Source organism: Tauraco erythrolophus, chromosome Z, assembly GCF_009769465.1.
Source record: "Tauraco erythrolophus isolate bTauEry1 chromosome Z, bTauEry1.pri, whole genome shotgun sequence".
Lineage (NCBI taxonomy): Eukaryota > Metazoa > Chordata > Aves > Musophagiformes > Musophagidae > Tauraco > Tauraco erythrolophus.
Window position 1 is genome coordinate 33,313,927 of NC_141496.1, and position 16,807 is coordinate 33,330,733.

The following is a 16,807-nucleotide window of genomic DNA, read 5'->3' on the forward strand; positions in this document are numbered from 1 at the left end:
CCCACACCAGGCAGCAGAGGAGCATGGGCAGGCGACAAGAGGTGGCCAGCTTTGCTCATGGACACATCTCCCCAAGCACCAGGGCAGCATGGGGACAGGAGTGTCCCATGGCTCTGTAACATTCAAGGAAGGCCACCCCTACTTTTTCCTTATTCTTTAACGTTTCTGGAGTGAGTAAAGGGCAAGTTCTTGCAGATGAACCCTGTGTGGAAGAGAATGGCAGCTGGGGCAAAAGGGACTGCTCCATCACCCCTATGACACCTCCCTGATCAAGCAGACTGTACCAACCAGGCAAGCGAACACCCACAGGAACACAGCAACTTTTAGCAGCCCTACACCAAACCCCCTACAGCTGCTGCTCCCACAGTGCACCTGCAGGCAGCTCGCTAACCAAGGGCAGCTTTCCTGGCTGCACAGGGACAGGGTGGCCAAAGTACCTTCAGCCACTGGGGAAGGTGGAAACCACCTCCAGCTGGTTTGGGCTAGTGCGTGCTGCTGCCTAGCAAACTCAGGGGCTCAATTAGAAAGTTAATGACTCTTACACTGAAGCCCAAGCGCAGACCTCTTAACTACACACCAACTGCTGACAAGCAGGGGGATGTGAAGAGTAAGAAAGGGAAGAGCCCATCGGGCACAGCAAAGCAACAGACCGGCAAACACAAATTCAGCCCTGTGGGGTGCAACACCCTGTGTCCACCAACAGCTTCTGTTGCAGCAGGCCCTATTGACACTGTCTCATGAACACTGAATTCCAGGTGTTGTAAAAGGCTCTTGATGTGAAGGAGAAATGAAAACACGTAAGCATATGAGACAGTAATTTACCTCAGGAGACCCTGAAGTTCTTCTACTGGTGTTAGACATAGTCATTGACTGTGAGGTTTTTAGTTTGTGGGTTGTTTTTCTTTTAGCAACAATGGCTGAGGTAACACATGGACTTACTTTGATGCATCAAAGATGCTTTCTGCTGTGGCTGTGAAATATTTCTCTGCTCAGTCAAATCCCAGGTACCTTTTCAGGAGGAACAAGAGGGTTAGCGAACTTCACACATCAGTGTGTGATGATGTACCATGCATGCATCAGTAAGTAACTGTAAGGAAGCAACAGGAGTTTATGGGCAAACAGTTTATTTCCAATTAGATGCACAGGATTAGCTATAGGCTTCAACAACTCACCAAGTCTCCAGTGCCACTGGTTGAAAGTTGTTAGGACATGGTGCACCTGGGAACTGTTTCTCCACTGGGGAATCATTTCCTGTCTTGTGTTCCCCAATTGGAACAGCACTGTCCTTTTCCATGGGAAGGAATCCTCCTTGCTAGTGAGCTTTGCAATTCCAACTTCACCTTACTTACTGTTTAATCGAGACGAAAGAAATACCTTAAAGCTCTCCCCTCTGCCCCAAAACAAGGGTAGATGCAAGAGTCAGAAACACTCTAACAAGCATCTGCAAAGAAGCAAAACTGAATTCCTGTCAGTTTTCACTTGATCCCAAGGCTCCACCGGCTTTTGTTTTCTGTTCATGGGGAAAAGTAATTTCCAGCATGGTACTGCTGAGGTAGAACGTGTCACTCCCGACAAGGTCCTTAAACAAGAGTTAAGCAGAGCTGTTTCCTCTATGCACATTCATGCTGGTGCCTCTGCTTGAAGTTTGGAGTTAGCCTCTCGTCTGTGCAGCTCCTTAACATCACAAAATAAAGAGTTTTCTTGTGCATTGTAACGCTGAGGTATTTCCACTTATTTCACTGCATCTGGTAGCACATAGCCTTTTCCAGAAGAAACTCCAGCTTTCAAGGCTGCCGGCCAGCTCCGGGTCTCATAGTAAGTTGATAAGACATCAAAGACTATCAGGAACAGAGAGACGTACCATGCTGTAATATCGGTATCAATAGCAAGCTCTGTAATACACAACCCGCTGGCTGCAAAACATCAGGAAATTATAACAGCTGATGCCAGTGGTGGTTAGCATGGGGTTTGCATTCTCTCTCATTTAAGATCTGCTGTTTGAGGCAGCTCATGCAGGAGCAGATGACTGTTTTGAAGGTGACTTTGAGGAGCTCTGGCTAGCAAAAGCACAGGCTGTGTCAACTGAAGCAAGGTGCCCCAGTCACCATTTTGACTAACCTGTAATGCCTGCCTGTACTGCTGATTACAGTACACCCACGGTGGGTCATACCTGCTCTACTTCCACCGTCGCTTTTCAGATATTGTGTCTCCACATCAGGGGCTCCCTTGGGACACACAGAGGTCTCTACCAGCTAGGCCTGGCGCCCTGCAGAACCCTCCACCACCTCCTCTGCCTTGTGCTGACAGAGAGGGCAACAAAGTCCTCATGCCGGAGGTAAGAGCTTAGTAGAGCTGACCTAGGACATGAGCCCCTTTGTAGTCCCTAGCAGAGAGGTGTTCAGGTTATAAAGCCATAGACTTCCAGCAGGGGTGAAAAAACACGGGCACATCCACTGATGTGACCAGGTGGCCCAGCCCATGGTCATGACATGGAGCCATGACTGGTCCAGCACACGAACATCCCACACTGGTGGTGTGAGCCTTGCCTTGATTGAGCCTGACACAAGCCTGACAACTTGTCCTTCTCCCTTGCCTGGGACCTTGTGTGACTTGTTGCAACAGCAGTCTCCTCATATGTCCCCACACTACCTGTTCACTGCTTTGTGCAAAGCAGCAGTGATGCAGAGAAGCACACAAGACCTTCAACATGGGGACAGAGGGGATAAAACCTACTAAGAGAAACCTCTGCTCCCAGTGTTTCTTTCCCCCATGACTTCATTTTGAAAATTGTGCTGCTTGATGGCCTGCCGCCTCCTCCAGCCCAGGCATATGACAGGAGGTTGCTCAGCCTCTCACCTTGATTAATCGCCAGTGTCTCAGAGTGGTAGTTCTTGGTGTTAACAGTTTTCACCATGTACTCGCGAATGGGGAGGCGGGCTGTTTGCAAGGACTGCTCTTGAGCCCTCTGCAGAGTCAGCTTCTGCAAGGCAAACAACAAGGTGCCCAGTGTGCACAAACTTGCACGTGCATAGCATGCACATCATTTTGGGCACAAGAAGCTATGAAGCCAGAAACTGTCCTAGACCTCATTCCACCCAGACTGCTGTAGTCTCTCTCAGCCTGGTGCTGGATCCAGGCAGAACCTTGAGGAAAAACAGACGGTGGCACAATAGTGACAACTCAAACAGAGGAATCAGCAGCACTGGGTGCTACCAATGCTATGTCTCTGCTCTCATGAGAGAACGGGGCACAGGTTCTGACAGGCTACTACCCACCTTGTGAATACTTTCATCCACCAGGCCTCCCAGGACGTACACTTTATTTGGATCAATATCTTCAAGGACTAGAAACAAGAACAGCACTTGCTCACCACCAAACGACAGTAAAACCCTGCACTACACCATTCTCCACATAAAACTTCCACAAGAAAGCTGTGGCCAGAGTCACCTTTCACCCTGGAGCCTCAGACTGTGGAAGAGGCTGAGGCTTCAGAGACAGAAGCGTCTGCCTGAACCCACAGGCAGCCTGAAAGGGGGATATCAGTCACGGAGTGCCAGAGATACCATACATTGCCCCCTTTAACTGTTGTCTGTTCTCAGATGTGGCTGATCTGCTAAGTCCGATCCCAATCTGCTCCGCAGACGCCTCCCCACTGTCAAGGTCACCTACTAAAACCTTCCCCCACCCTTACTAGATTCTTAATCAGAGTAAGGCACTTGCATAAAACAACAACGGCATCTACGTCCCCAGGAATCTGTGGCTGGTTAGAAACACAGGAAGAGGAGAAAACAAACACAGCAGCAAATGAAGCAATAACGAGAATGTTGTAGCTCCTGCATTATTTCAGATACAGATGTAATTTAGACTGTATTCCAAGTGCCACAGCATATCCACTTTGCCACTCTGCAGTATTACAAACCGCAGGGGCTCTACACACAGGTTTTAAGTTAAGTCTGCTGCAGATCACACGCAGCCCTGACACAAAACCTTATTCCCTGTCAAAACAGATTAAGAGATGAATAGATTTAGCATCAGACCTAAGTACACAGTATATCTCATGCAATCTGAGGCAGTAAATGCTTGGAATTGAATAACCTGAAGTATGAAATAGTCTCAAAAAGAAAAACTTAAAAATCAATCTTTTGCCCTAGCTCCCCTCTGCCTAAAGCAAGTAAAACATTTACCGTTCTCAGAGTCAGGAGTGAGATAAACAATTGCATCTAAAGGAAAGAGGTCCAGGTAACTTTCTTGAGTTGTATCCATCTGAAAAATGGAAGACAGGGAGAGAAGAAGCCCATTAGCCCAAAGTCCATCTGCCAGAGCAAAAGCCACTCTCAGACACAGAAATATACCAGACTGAAACTACTGCCTTAGGTGTTTAAACTCATACAGATAGAGTGGTTTAATTTGGAAAATGGTTCTATATCAACACTGAACAATATCTACCTCAAAGTCCATTAAATTCTCTTCTCATCAAAATCTGTAGACATGGTTTGAGGAACGGAGATTGGCAATAATTACCTAATTTTAAATTAGATTCTTAATTCTCAAGAGATTCAGGAATCTCCACTTCAGGTGATTTTTCTCTCCTCTGCACTGTTACCATGTGCATCCCCACATGCGCTGTAGAACACATGGCTCAATGTCAGTGCCATAACTTCTACATATGGGTCTCATGCTCAAGTCAGACCAAGCTCAGTACAAAAGCTCAGGACAGGAATGTGTGACCTGCCCAAAGCCTGACCAAGCTTATGTGTGTGCCTGTCCCCAGTCACAGGAGAAGAGCATCTGGAGAAGAAATTCTCCTCTTGCCAGCAGGAAGGACATGAGCTTTAACTAGAAGGCCTTGCACGTTGCCCCATTATCTGTCAATTCCAGTCTCCTGCCAAAGGGCACAAAGGCCTGACCTGCCACTGAACTGCATTCCCACCATTCGAGCCCACCTCAGCCTGTCTTGGGTCAACGCTGAGGGCCGGCGCTGTGGCCATGGGGTGTTACAAGCCTTGAAAGCACTTGGTCAGAGACCCTTACCAAATAACTGGAGAAGCCGTCGTTCATGCGAAAACACTCCTCATAGATCAACGAGCCCACCACAAAGTCCGTCAGACAGAGCCAAAACGGCTTCTCGGCACGCCTGTTTGCCCCGTAGAGTCTCCTGATCTGAGAGGCGAGGCGGCTGGTTTCCTTCCAACAAATAACAAGCACAGTGACCCACAGCTCTAGGGGCAGGGGGTTACACAACTCCCTTCAGGGCCTGCAGACGCCCATCATGCCTGTGTCACTGGCTGGTTGCTGAGGCTCTGGAAAGGCTGTTCCTGGGGAGCACACCTCGACTGCCTCTGGGTCTCAAGAAAACCCAGCGAGCCACGTGTGCAGCCAGCCAGGGCTCCAGCAGGCCAGGCCCAGGGTGGAAGAACAGGCAGAGACGGGAGCGGCCAGCACAGCCCCAGAGGCTAAGCTCAGGAGAGCTGCTGTGTGTGCACCCTCATGCATCCTGGTTCTCGCTGAGCTGGAGGACTTCTTAGTTTCCCAAAACAGCTAGAACAAACCAGTAACTTGCCGCAGCCACGTCCTTTCCCTCGGCCCTGTTTCAGAGGGCTCCCCTCCGCTACCTCCCTGCAAACAGCACCTTCCAGAAACAGCACAGGGCAGGACGCTTTCCAGAGCAGAAGCAGAGAGGGAGGGATGGATGGATGGATGGATGGATGGATGGATGGATGGATGGATGAAGAGCAGCCACCAGGCTCTGTCGAGGCTAGGATGGGGCAGGTCCCGAGGATCTCTGAGAAGTCTCGGGACAGTGGAGAGGGGCTGCGCGCTGGCCGGCAGCGGCAGCACCGGGGCAGAGGGGCCCCGTACCTTCCGCGTCATGCAGGCCGCCACGCCGAGGTCCACGCAGAGCCGGGGCCCCGACGCCCTGGCCTCCAGAAGGCGCTCCTTCGCGAGGGCGGACAGGGCCCTCCTGCCGCCCCGGCTGGCAGCCCCTGGAAGGCAGAACAGAGAGAGGGCAGCCCCTGGCCCCGTCGAGGCCTCGGGATGGCGAGGCCTCACCTGCCCACGGCGACTCGTCTCCGGCCAGGAGCCTCTCGGTGGGGCGGCACCGCGCCTCACCTGGGCCCTCGGCCCGCCGAGCCCTGCTCCTCTCCCGCTCCTGCCGCCGCTTCCTCCTCTTCGCCGCCAGGACCCGCTCCCATCGCCTCCGCTTCCGCAGCACGTTCCTCTGCGGGAGCAGCTGGGCCTCAGGCCTACGGGCCTGCTGCCGCCAAGCCCGCGGGACCGCCCCGCCGACCGCCCCCCACAGCACCTCCCGCCTCGCCCCAAGGCACCGGCACCTACCGAGCACTGCGCAGCCCCTCCCGCCCGCCCCGTGCCGGGGCCGACGGCCGAGGGCTCGATCTGCAGCAGACGGAGGGCCTCGCAGGCTACTGCTGCCTCCCCCTCAGAATCCGCCGACTGGCAGCCGCCATCGGCGCCGCCGCCAGCCATGGGCGCCGCTGACGCAGCCTCTTCGGGCGGGGCAGGAGCGAGGCGGAGGCGGGCGGGGCACAGGGCCTGGCACAAGCAGGGCGGAGCACCCGGGGCGGACCCGGGCGCGCCGGCCTGGCGACAAGGGACGGAGCCGTTTGTGCAGGGGCGAAGGAGCTCGGGCGGGAGAGAGCCGCCGCGGGCACGCTCTTCGGGGCGGTGCAGTAGCTCGGGAGCGTGGGCCAGGCCTGGGCGCGGCTGGCGGAGAGCCGCGGAGCGGGCGGGGGCAGCGCCGGAGCCGCGCGGTCGGCTGCTGCCCGCAGACGGCGCCGTACCACGAGCGGAAGAACCGTTCCGCGGCGTCTCGGCGAGGAGGCAGCGCAGAGGGGCGGGAGCGCTGTGGGTGGGTGGACGGCCGTCCCACTTCGCCTGCCCGCGACTCCGCAGAGCCTCCGGCGGCCGAAGCGTCCCCGCGCTCGCCTCCCAGGGGGCGTCTCCCCGCCTCAGCGCCGCGGCGGTCTCCCTGCGTTGTGTACGCCGTGCCGGGGTTGGGGCTTGGCGGCCCCGGCGCCCCCAGGCTCGCGGGTGCCTCCCGGCCGCTGAGGCCGACAGCGGGCGCTGCTGCGGCGCGACGGTGGCGGGGGAGGCCGTGACGCGCCGCGCCAGCCCCGCCGCCCCTGCCCGACGGGCCATGAGCGCCTCAGTGCTGCGCGGCCTGCGGCTGCGCGCCGCCCGCCCGCCCGTGAGTAGGGGCTCAGCCGGGGGCCGCAGGCGGGAGGGCAAGCGGCGGCGGGGCCTGCGTGGCGCGGGGAGGGCGGCTCCGGGCCGGGCACGGTGGGCTGGGGCGGTGGTCGCCCGCCCGGGCGCCGCCGGCTCCTGCCCCGTAACCCTGGGCGGCCGAGCGCGGCCCCGAGCACCCTGCGGCGGGCGCTGGGCTCGGTGCCCGCTGAGGGGCTCCGCGTCGCCGCGTGGGAAGCGGTGGAGCGGAGAAGCGTGGCTGGTCGCGCCGCCCGGCCGCGGCCTCCACGGAGGTTTTCTCCTCCTCCCGCGGGGCGTCGCACGCCGTCAAAAAGGGAGGGCAGGCCTGCCAAGCTCTTGTGCGCCGTCCCTCCGCCAAGCTGCTGCCCCGTGTCTCGCAGCCCGCGTCCTCGAATAGAGAGGAGAGCCCACCAGATGTGCGTGTTGATGCATACAGATTGATTGCTCTGGTTTTCCACCAGGTACATAGCTGACCTTTATGTGATTGGAATCCTTGCTTTCAACGGCCATAAGTCTACTTGTTGCACCCCAGTGTATTTTTGCACTTACCTTCAGAAGTTTTATTTCTGAGATGGTTTTCTTGTTTATACTTGCCTTAGTGTTTTTCTCATTTTCATAGGTGGTACCTGATACATTCTGGGACAGTGTATACAGCTGTTTCAGCATCTTCCTCATAGCAGCAAGCTGAGGTTATCACTGTTACTCGTTTGTGTTGCAGTGGTGTGCTGGCATTTCAGGCCAGAACTCAAGTATGTGCCAAGCAAAACCATTTGGAGAACATGTGATCCTGCAGGTTTAGTTTGCACCCCAGATTTGTGAAGGACACCATGCAGTGGTGGGGTGACTGGGAATGTTGCAGTGTTCGTGGGAACATTCAGGGCTGCTGTGATATGTGCCGGATAGCTGGGAAGACCCTTGAGGCACCCTCCAAGCAGGGTGCTGGGACACTTGGGCTCTGCTCCCACACCTGCACTGACTGCCCAACACCAAGTCACTCCACTCTCAGGCCCAGCCCACCCAGCTGTAAGATGCAGCTGCTTTCCTAAAGCATTTGCAACACTGCTGAAGAGCTAAGGAGGCCTGTAGCCTAGATGCTGCAAGACCACACTACTTCTTAACAGTAATGGAGCATTATGAAGGGCAGTTTCCAGTGGTTCTCATATAACAATGCTGTTTGCTTTGGGCCTCCAGAAGGCCTGATTCTAGAGCCACTGATTGTTCTGCTGGAGAGAAGGCAGCTTTGCCTGCAGGAAGGCTGATGAGCAGAAAAAAAAAAAAGGCCTTGAATTTATTCTTTGTGCTCCTTTGTTGAAGGAGATCTGTTGTTAGGGCTACTGATGGATGTCTGCAGTGATGTTGCTGTGTGCAGATTGACGGGAAGCGCCTTTTAAGCTTGGGAAGTGCTGTAGTTTCAACATTGCTGCAGAGGGGCTGATCCACGGCTGGTGCGGACTGCAAAAAGCAGCAGCTGTGGCCTGCAGCAGAGATGGTGCGTGGGAACGTGGTGCTTGCCAGATACCCACACAGCAGCTTAGAGCTCGAGCCAGGAATGGGGCTTGCATTTCCTTTTCCAGAGCATTGTCTGCCCCGCTAATGGAGCAGCAAGTGGCTTACAGTGACAGAGGTGCCCCTGAGTCCTGTCGGAAAAGCAGGAGTAGCTGAGGAAAAATCCTCTCTCCCCAGACTGCCGAGATGAAACGTGCCCCTCCAAATAACAAACTTTCCTCCCTCCTTTCTCCCCAGCTTCTGCCTCTCCGAGCCTCAGGGCATGCCTGGAGGCAGTCCCAGGTGGCATACAGCACCAAGAAAGAGAGCGGACCAAGGCCTGTTGGGCGATACCCGGTACCCAATAAGAAGGACATGCCGTATGACATTGTTGAGCTCATGGAGGAAGTAGAAATGAAGGTAAAGGAGTTCTGCTGCTAGACTCAGTGGAAAGGGTTCAAAGTCCGAGTAGGTCATACACTCTTAGAGAGTGGTTCTGGTCCAGTTAGGTCTAACACAAACCTGGTAGGAGACCGAGGTGGGCAGCACTTCTTGCAAACCTTCTAGTCGACAGGATGAGGGTTTTACTGGAAGTCCTGCGGTGTGTGGACAGGATTGTAAGTCTTCCTGGTTCCATGAGACTAGCAGGTTGTTTCATATGTCTTCTTATGCATGGGGTTAGCTGGAACGCTGACATGTGTGTGTTTTTCTGGGAGAGCATCTGTGTTTACTTGAGACACTATCAGGAGTATTTTTAACACTTTTAATGGAGAAAAAAAAAAGGGAGAAGCTGTTTTGATAACTGTATTAAAAGGCTCAGGGGATATTTCTGCTTTTGACTTTTTTTCTCCAAAGCCCAGTGGGCTATGCAGTGACAAAGCAGTAAGCCTAATGCTGTTTATAGGAGGAAAAAGAGAGAATTGGGCAAGAGTTTCCTTCCCTGCTGTTGTGGAGAAGGAATGCCAGACAGTCCTTCCTGGTGGCTAAAACACTGAACCAGCCACAGCTCCGTGGAGACTTCTCTCTTCCAAGTGTTGTCTCAGCAGAGGGCTGGTCCCTCTCTATCCTTCGTGCGGCCTATTGAATCTGTGTTCTGCTACCGTTGTAGTGGCCCTGGTGAAATTTGTGTAATAACAAAAGGAGTCAGCACACTTGAGGGTAAATACAGTATATAGAAGAAGAGTCAGCTCAAATTTCACCCACTGTGATGGAGACCCCTGTGTGTTAGTGCATTGAAGGCATCAGCAAAGACTGACATATAGGATCGAATCAACCTAGCAGACTTGGATGTCCAAACAGTGCTGCCAACTTCTGTTGCCAGAGGCTCCGAAGTAAACTAGTGGGTTGTGGAGGAAGAGGGAAGAGCCTCCCTGTGGTTAACTACCAGTAAACAGACCGGTGAGACATGAGAAAGACACAGGCAATTGTGTGGCAGTGGAGAGAGGTTGCCAGAGGGATCTGTGACACCTGGGCTACTCTCCTTTTCCATAAACACTCTGAAGAACAGCAGCCAGTAAGCTGGTGGAGCCTGTGGGCAGTTACCACAATCACAGCGAAACCAGACTGTTTAGAACTGCAGTGGGCAGCCAGACACTGAGGCTGAACCCCTGCTGATAAATACCCACTGCTGTGACCCAGGCATGGGTGGGTGCTGCATCGGCTGATCCTGCACGGGAACGGCAGCAAGCGATTCTCTGGGACAGGCAGCCTTGCATGCTGTCACAGAGGTGGACTGGGCATTGGCAGTTACCAGGGGCAGAACAGGGAGAGAAGTACGGCAGCGTCGTTGTGCCAGGATGTACATCCACGGAGTGCTGGCACCTCAGATGGTGTGCTGTTGGGATTGGGCTGGCCCTGACTTGTGCGCTGTAAGCTCAGAAGGAAGAGGAGAGTAAAAGAGGTTTATGTTTGCAAAGGAGCTTGTTGATGTCACTGTGGTCATTCCTGCTGTGGCTGAAGTGAGCGCAACTATCAGTCATGCTATGAAACTGCAGCAACACCTAGTTAAGAACCACATCATTACGTGTTCAGTCACATGTAACTATGCTCAAAGGGCAAGAGAATGGGTCTGCAGAGATTTCCCAGCACTGCTGCGCTAGCAAATTGTTCTCTAAGCCTAGTGCGTTAACATCACCCTCTGTGCTCTGTGTTAAGTTACAGTTCTTGACTCGTTTTCCTTTTTCCTTGAACAGACCGGATTTCTGCCCAATGTGTTCAAAGCCATGTCCCACCGACCTGCTGAATTCAGAGCTTTTTTTGCTTATTACAATGCCATTATGAACAAAGACACAGGTAAACCACACAACCACCTCAAAACTGCCCTTCCCTTTGCAGATGCGAAAAGCTGCTCGAAGTGACGTTTCTGACGTCCTCCGATGTATTGCCTCACTGTGCCTTCCCCCAGCCCATCATAACAGATGCAGAGGCTGGAACCTGCACTGCTGCTTCTGGCTTCGCTTATATTGCATACAGCTTCACACTCTTTAGCTTGTGGTTAAAAAGCAGCTCTGAAGCCATGCTCTGCTGCCTCACTGCACTGCGTTCTGTGTTACGACAAAGAACGGGCTGCTGACTAAGGGAAGATGAATCTATGATTCTGTCACCCAGGAGCTGAGTGTGCTGGAAGGGTGCAGGCAGAGGCTGTGGTTTCATGGGCAAGACTGCAGACCTGTACTACCTACCAGAGAAGGCAAGTAGGGCGGGTCTGACCATGGTGACCAGGGCCAGCTGGGAGTCCAGGTTTCCCAGACAAGTCTGTGGGAACGAGGCAGATCCAAAATCAAGCCAGAAAGTTGGCCTGGGGATCAGTCAGGTTCCAGACCAGCAGGGTTATGCAGGCAGGGACCACAGGCACAGTGTGGCTCAGGTGGGGTCACAGCTTAGGGCCCAGCATAAAACAGCTACCAGGGGAGGGGCAGGTCCCTGCTGAGCCTGCTCACAGGTTCTTGGTGATGAGCTGCCCATGAGCAGTGCACAAAATTTGTGTGAGGGAGGCTGTGCCCTCTGGGACCTGACATGCTGCACTGGGGACTTTGAAGCCAGGGGTGTCCATGCCCTGCATGAGCAGGGAGAGGACCGAGGTGCTTGCTGCACGCTAGGACACCTGTGCACCAGGCAGCCTCTGGGTGCCCGGTGTGGAGACAAGGGAGGGCTGGCTGCAGCAGTGCTGCTGGGCAGCACTGTAGGGAACTCTGCGTGGCTCCAGCCTTTGAGGAAACGCAGTTTGAGGACTGCCTCTTTCTCCCTCATACTTCCTGTGGTACTGGGCACTGAGAGACCTGTTCTCATTGCTTTTGCTCTGAAGGTGCATTAGTAAAACCCAGCTTTTGTAAAATAAACTGGCGCATGTAAACTGCTCCTCCTGCTTATGAGAGATGAGAGCTCAAGAGGAGTGTCTTGGCAAGTTCTGGAGGCAGGAAGGAGTGCACACTTATGCCTCTCCCACATGGTACATGCAGTCTCTCTGTGAAGGTCCCTGCTCTGCTTGTGCTGCTGGAGTGAAGCCATGCCCCTAGTTGTATGAGGGTCTGTTTTTCCCTTCTCATTCCCATGCTTCCTTTTTGTTTGACTTGAAGAGTAGGACTATTTTGGATCCTACCCTCTTCAGCATCTCTCCTGCAGTATCACGGTGTTGCAGCCTTCTGGCTCTGAACCAGAGCAAGAAGGCCTCTTCTCCTGACTCCTCTTTGCCCAGGAGGTTTTAGTAGTCTTTCATGCTCTTAGAAGACACTGATTTTATGGAAATATTTTCAAAGTCCAGTAAAGCAGTAGCTTTTGTGGGGAGGATGAGAGACTCTGACCTTCCCTGTGAAGTGCAGTTTCAAAAAATCCCTGCTGCTAATTATCTTAAAAAGGCAAAGAGCATGAGTGCTGATATGCAGCCAAGTAAGTTCCTCATCTCTTGTGCACAGTCCTGTTGTGAAGCTGTTTGTGAAAATGATTAGGATTTATTCTGAGTATAACAGTGCACAGCCACCTTTTCCACAACTTGTTTAGAGCAGTCACAGGGCTAGACACTGTATGTGGTTTGTCTGTCTGTTCTCAAAGTTCTCAAAGCCACAGTCCTAGGGTGCTTCATTGTTCCTTTTGGTTTCTTCTTTCTGCCTTCAAAAGCTGCCAGTAATGTTTACTTGCCAAAACCTGCTTGATGGGTTTTAGAACACTGCACTTTTCTGTAAAAGCAGCAATAAAGCATCAGAAAAAGAACAAACAACACCCTCCCTAGCCATTTGCCTCTGGGACATAGATGGAGAAGTACCAACCAAGCTTTCTACTCTGTGAGCAAGTAATTTTGGTGCTCTTAAGTTTTACTGTTATGTAAAATTGTTGTTTCCCTGATGACCAAATTTCACGTCCCTCATCCTAATGAGGTGTCTTACGAACAACCATCCAGGAAAATTGGTCGCCTGGATGATCATAGAGTCATAGAATTGTTTCAGTTGGAAGGGACCTTCAAAGATCATCTAGTCCAACACCCCCAGCCATGGGCAGGAACATCTTTCACTAGATCAGGGTGTTCAAAGCCCCATCTAACCTGACCTTGAACACTTTAGAGGTGGGACACCTATACCTTCCCTGGACAACCTGTCCCAGGTCTCACCTCACTCTCATTGTAAAACATTTTTTCTTTATGTCCATTCTAAACATACCGTCTTTCAGTTTAAAACCCTTGTCCTGTCACCTAGGAGCTCTGGTTGCAGCGTCTCCCTGCATGTTCTCTGGGCCTCTGTCTCCTGGGCCGTACTGCAGGCCGCTTGTACCTAGAGTCTTTCCGTCCACGTTTCCCTAGTGATACTTGCTGTGGTGGACATTTTTAATAGTGAAGTGTGCCAAATCTTTTGCTGTCCCTCTAGGGCGACTCAGCAAGGCAGACAAAGAGCTCATAATTGTGGCTACAAGTGTTGTGAATAGATGTCCCTACTGTGTGGTTGCACATGGAGCCCTTCATCGGATATATTCCAAGCAGCCAGCGCTGGCTGACCAGGTCAGTTGGGTTACAACAGTGTGCGCCCCACCTCCTTCACATGGTCCCTTGGGAGGTGGGAACAGCCCTCTAGTATCTGCTTTTTCACCTGAAGTTTTGATCCTTAATCTATATTTTGAACCTTTGATCTATGTGCTTCCCAGCAATCTTGAGCCATGTTGACATGTCTGGGGCCTCAACTCAATACCTGGCTTACTAAGTTTATTGGTAAGCAGTCAGACCAGTAGCCACTGGGGGTAAGACCTTGAGGTGTGGGTCTGTGTATCCTTATCCACCCTCAAACAAGATGCGGGAGGGATGGTTGACCTGCAGAGCATTCATCCTGCTGCCCACATTCATTCCTGTTTTAATGTGGTCTGTGGAGGAACTTCCTACAAATGGGGAGCTGCAGCATCCTGGCGACATTGGGTCACAGAATCATAGCATGGTTTGGGTCAGAAGGGACCTTAAAGATCATCTAGTTCCAAGCCCCCTGCCATGGGAATGGACACCTTCCACTAGTGTAGGTTGCCCAAAGTCTCATCCAACGTGGCCTTGAATACTTCCAGGGATGTGGCATCCATCTTTGGGCAACCTGTTCCAGTGCCTCAGCACCCTCAGAGTGAAGAATTTCTTCCTTAGATGTAATCAAAATCTATCCACTTCCAGTTTAAAGCCATTGCCCCTTGTCCTATCGCTACACGCCCTTGTAAAAACTCCCCCTCCAGCTTTCTTGTAGCCCCTTTAGGTACTGGAAGGCTGTTAGAAGGTCTCCCCAGAGCCTTTTCTTCTCCAGGCTGAACAACCCCAACTCTCTCAGCCTGTCTTCATAGCAGAGGTGCTCCAGCCCTTGGATCATCTTTGTGGCCTTCCTGTGGACTCGCTCCAACAGGTGTATATCCTTATGCTGGGGGCCTCGGAGCTGAACACAGTACTCCAGGTAGGATGTCAGGAGAGCAGAGTAGAGGGGCAGAATCACCTCCCTCAACCTGCTGCCCATGCTGCTTTGGATGCAGCCCAGGATACAGTTGGCTTTCTGGGCTGCCAGTGCACATTGCTGGCTCATGTTGCGCTTCTCCTCAACCAACACCCCCAAGTCCTTCTCCTCAGGGCTGCTCTCAATCCATTCTCTGCCCAGCCTGTATTTGTGCTTGGGATTTCCCCAGCCTATGTGCAGGACCTTGCACTTGGCCTTGTTGAACTTCATTAGGTTCTCACAGGCCCACCTCTCCAGCCTGTCAAGGTCCCTCTGGATGGCATCCCTTCCCTCCAGCGTGTCCACAACACCACGCAACTTGGTGTAGTCAGCAAACTTGCTGAGGGTGCACTCAATCCCACTGTCCATGTTGCCGACAAAGATGTTGAACAGTGCTGGTCCCAATACCGACCCCTGAGGAACACCAGTCATCACTGGTCTCCACTTGGACATCGAGCTGTTGACCACAACTCTTTCAGTGCAACCATCAGCCAGTTTCTTATCCACCGCGTGATCTGTCCATCAAACCCATGTCTCTCCAATTTAGAGACAAGGTTGTCATGCAGGACAGTGTCAAATGCTTTGGACAAGTCCAGGTAGACGATGTCAGTTGCTCTTCCCTTATCCATCAATACTGTAACTCCCTCATGGAAGGTCACCAAATTAGTCAGGCAGGATTTTCCCTTAGTGAAGCCATGTTGGCTGTCACCAGTCACCTCCTTATTTTTCTATGTGCCTTAGCATAGTTTCCAAGACCATCTGTTCCATGTTCTTGCCAGGCACAGAGGTGCGACTGACTGGCCTGTAGTTCCCTGGTTCTTCCTTTTTTCCCTTTTTAAAAATGAAGGCTGTGTTTTCCCTTGTCCAGTTGGTAGGAGCTTCACTGGACTGCCACGACTTTTTAATTATGATGGATAGTGGCTTAGCTACTTTATCCGTCAGTTCCCTTGGATCCCACGGATGCCTCTCATTGGGTCCCATGAACTTGTGCACCTTCAGGTTCCTTAGATGGTCCTGTTTCAACTCCTCTGTAGCCTGCTCAGCCAAACTGCCACAGTCCCTGAGGTGGAAAGGGCAATAAAATAGACAAGTCTTTTGTCAGATGGTAGCCAGGATGTCTGGTTGGTCCTGAGTAAGAGCCTGTGTACTGCCATCTCTTTGGGTTTGCAGAGCAGAGAAGTTGGTCGGCTAGTTAGACTGTTTGTTGAGTCCGTCTGTGCTACCTCTGGTTTCTGCCTTCTCACAGGTCATTGTGAACTGGAAACTGGCTGACCTGAGTGACCGGGACTTGGCAATGCTGGAGTTTGCTCTGGCGGTCTGTCGCGCTGATAACATCACTGAAGAGCATTTCCAGAAGCTGGAGAGGCATGGTTTTGACCGTGAAGATGCCTGGGACATAGGCATGATTTCTGCTTTTTTTGCTATGTCTAATCGCATCGCTCATTATGTTGACCTGCGCCCAAACGAGGAGTTCTACACCATGGGCAGGACGCCCCGTGCAGGGGCGGAGGAGGAAGCCGAGCGCGCCTGATGGGGCTGGCAGCTGTGCATCTGAAAGATCGATAAGCTCTTAATTCTCACAATTATTTGTGGCTTTTTTTGTGAACGTGTGAAAGGGTTAAAAAGTCAACGCCAGGCTGTCGCGGTGAGGGATGGACGGCCCTCTCCTCACTGCGTAGGCCGGCTCCGGCGCTCCGGGCACAGCTGGGCGGTTGCAGCTGTGGCCTGGGCGCTGTCTGCGCAGGTGACGAGCTCGCTCGGTCACGGTGTGACATGACGCAAGCTGTCGCACCGCGTTTTGCCAGCTCCGCAGCGTGAGACCTGATGGACGTCATCGCAGCAGCGGTTCTGCGTGCGCTCTGCGCCGCGGCGACTCGCTGGGGGTCTGTGGCTCCTTGGGCCTGGGGACGACGAGGGGATCGGGTCTGCCGGCCCCCGCCGGCGTCCCGCCGGGCGGGGTGCGTCTCGGCCCCTGGGGCCGTCAGCGCGGCAGCAGCGGGGCGGGGGGCGGAGCCGGAGAGGCGCGCGCCACCGCAGCCGCGAAGGGCGGGGCGGGGCGGGGGGGGGGAGCGTGGCGAGGCGGTCACGTGGCCCGGGCTGCGAGGCGCGGGGCGGTCGCGCGAGAGGGCGGTGCAGCGGCCGCGCAGGCGCCGTCGCGC

The 16,807-nt window shown here is 53.4% G+C and overlaps 2 protein-coding genes across 2 annotated transcripts; one reads left to right on the forward strand and one right to left on the reverse strand.

The window, feature by feature from the left end:
- Window positions 1–1,122: 1,122 nt before the first annotated feature.
- TRMT10B (tRNA methyltransferase 10B) lies at window positions 1,123–6,486 on the reverse strand. Its single transcript, XM_086629209.1, has 8 exons — window positions 6,337–6,486; window positions 6,112–6,220; window positions 5,860–5,984; window positions 5,032–5,184; window positions 4,185–4,263; window positions 3,276–3,343; window positions 2,857–2,980; window positions 1,123–1,838 (listed from the first exon to the last, which is right to left on the reverse strand). Exons 1-8 carry the CDS (start codon window positions 6,484–6,486, stop codon window positions 1,732–1,734), a joined length of 915 nt encoding a protein of 304 aa, XP_086485335.1. The 3' UTR covers window positions 1,123–1,731.
- A 670-nt stretch (window positions 6,487–7,156) lies between these two features.
- LOC104370587 (uncharacterized) lies at window positions 7,157–16,216 on the forward strand. The gene is made up of 5 exons (XM_086629668.1): window positions 7,157–7,207; window positions 8,968–9,129; window positions 10,902–11,001; window positions 13,563–13,693; window positions 15,895–16,216. The coding sequence occupies exons 1-5, from the start codon at window positions 7,157–7,159 to the stop codon at window positions 16,177–16,179; spliced, it is 729 nt and encodes a 242-aa protein (XP_086485794.1). The 3' UTR covers window positions 16,180–16,216.
- Window positions 16,217–16,807: the final 591 nt, after the last annotated feature.

Coding starts and splice junctions, on each gene's coding strand:
- TRMT10B (XM_086629209.1), bottom strand. CDS start 6,486: ATGGCTGGCGGCGGCGCCGATGGCGGCTGCCAGTCGGCGGATTCTGAG. Junction 6,221..6,336: donor GAGGGGCTGCGCAGTGCTCG/GTAGGTGCCGGT, acceptor CTGCTCCCGCAG/AGGAACGTGCTGCGGAAGCG. Junction 1,839..2,856: donor GACACTGGCGATTAATCAAG/GTGAGAGGCTGA, acceptor TGTTCCTGATAG/TCTTTGATGTCTTATCAACT.
- LOC104370587 (XM_086629668.1), top strand. CDS start 7,157: ATGAGCGCCTCAGTGCTGCGCGGCCTGCGGCTGCGCGCCGCCCGCCCG. Junction 7,208..8,967: donor TGCGCGCCGCCCGCCCGCCC/GTGAGTAGGGGC, acceptor CTTTCTCCCCAG/CTTCTGCCTCTCCGAGCCTC. Junction 13,694..15,894: donor AGCCAGCGCTGGCTGACCAG/GTCAGTTGGGTT, acceptor GCCTTCTCACAG/GTCATTGTGAACTGGAAACT.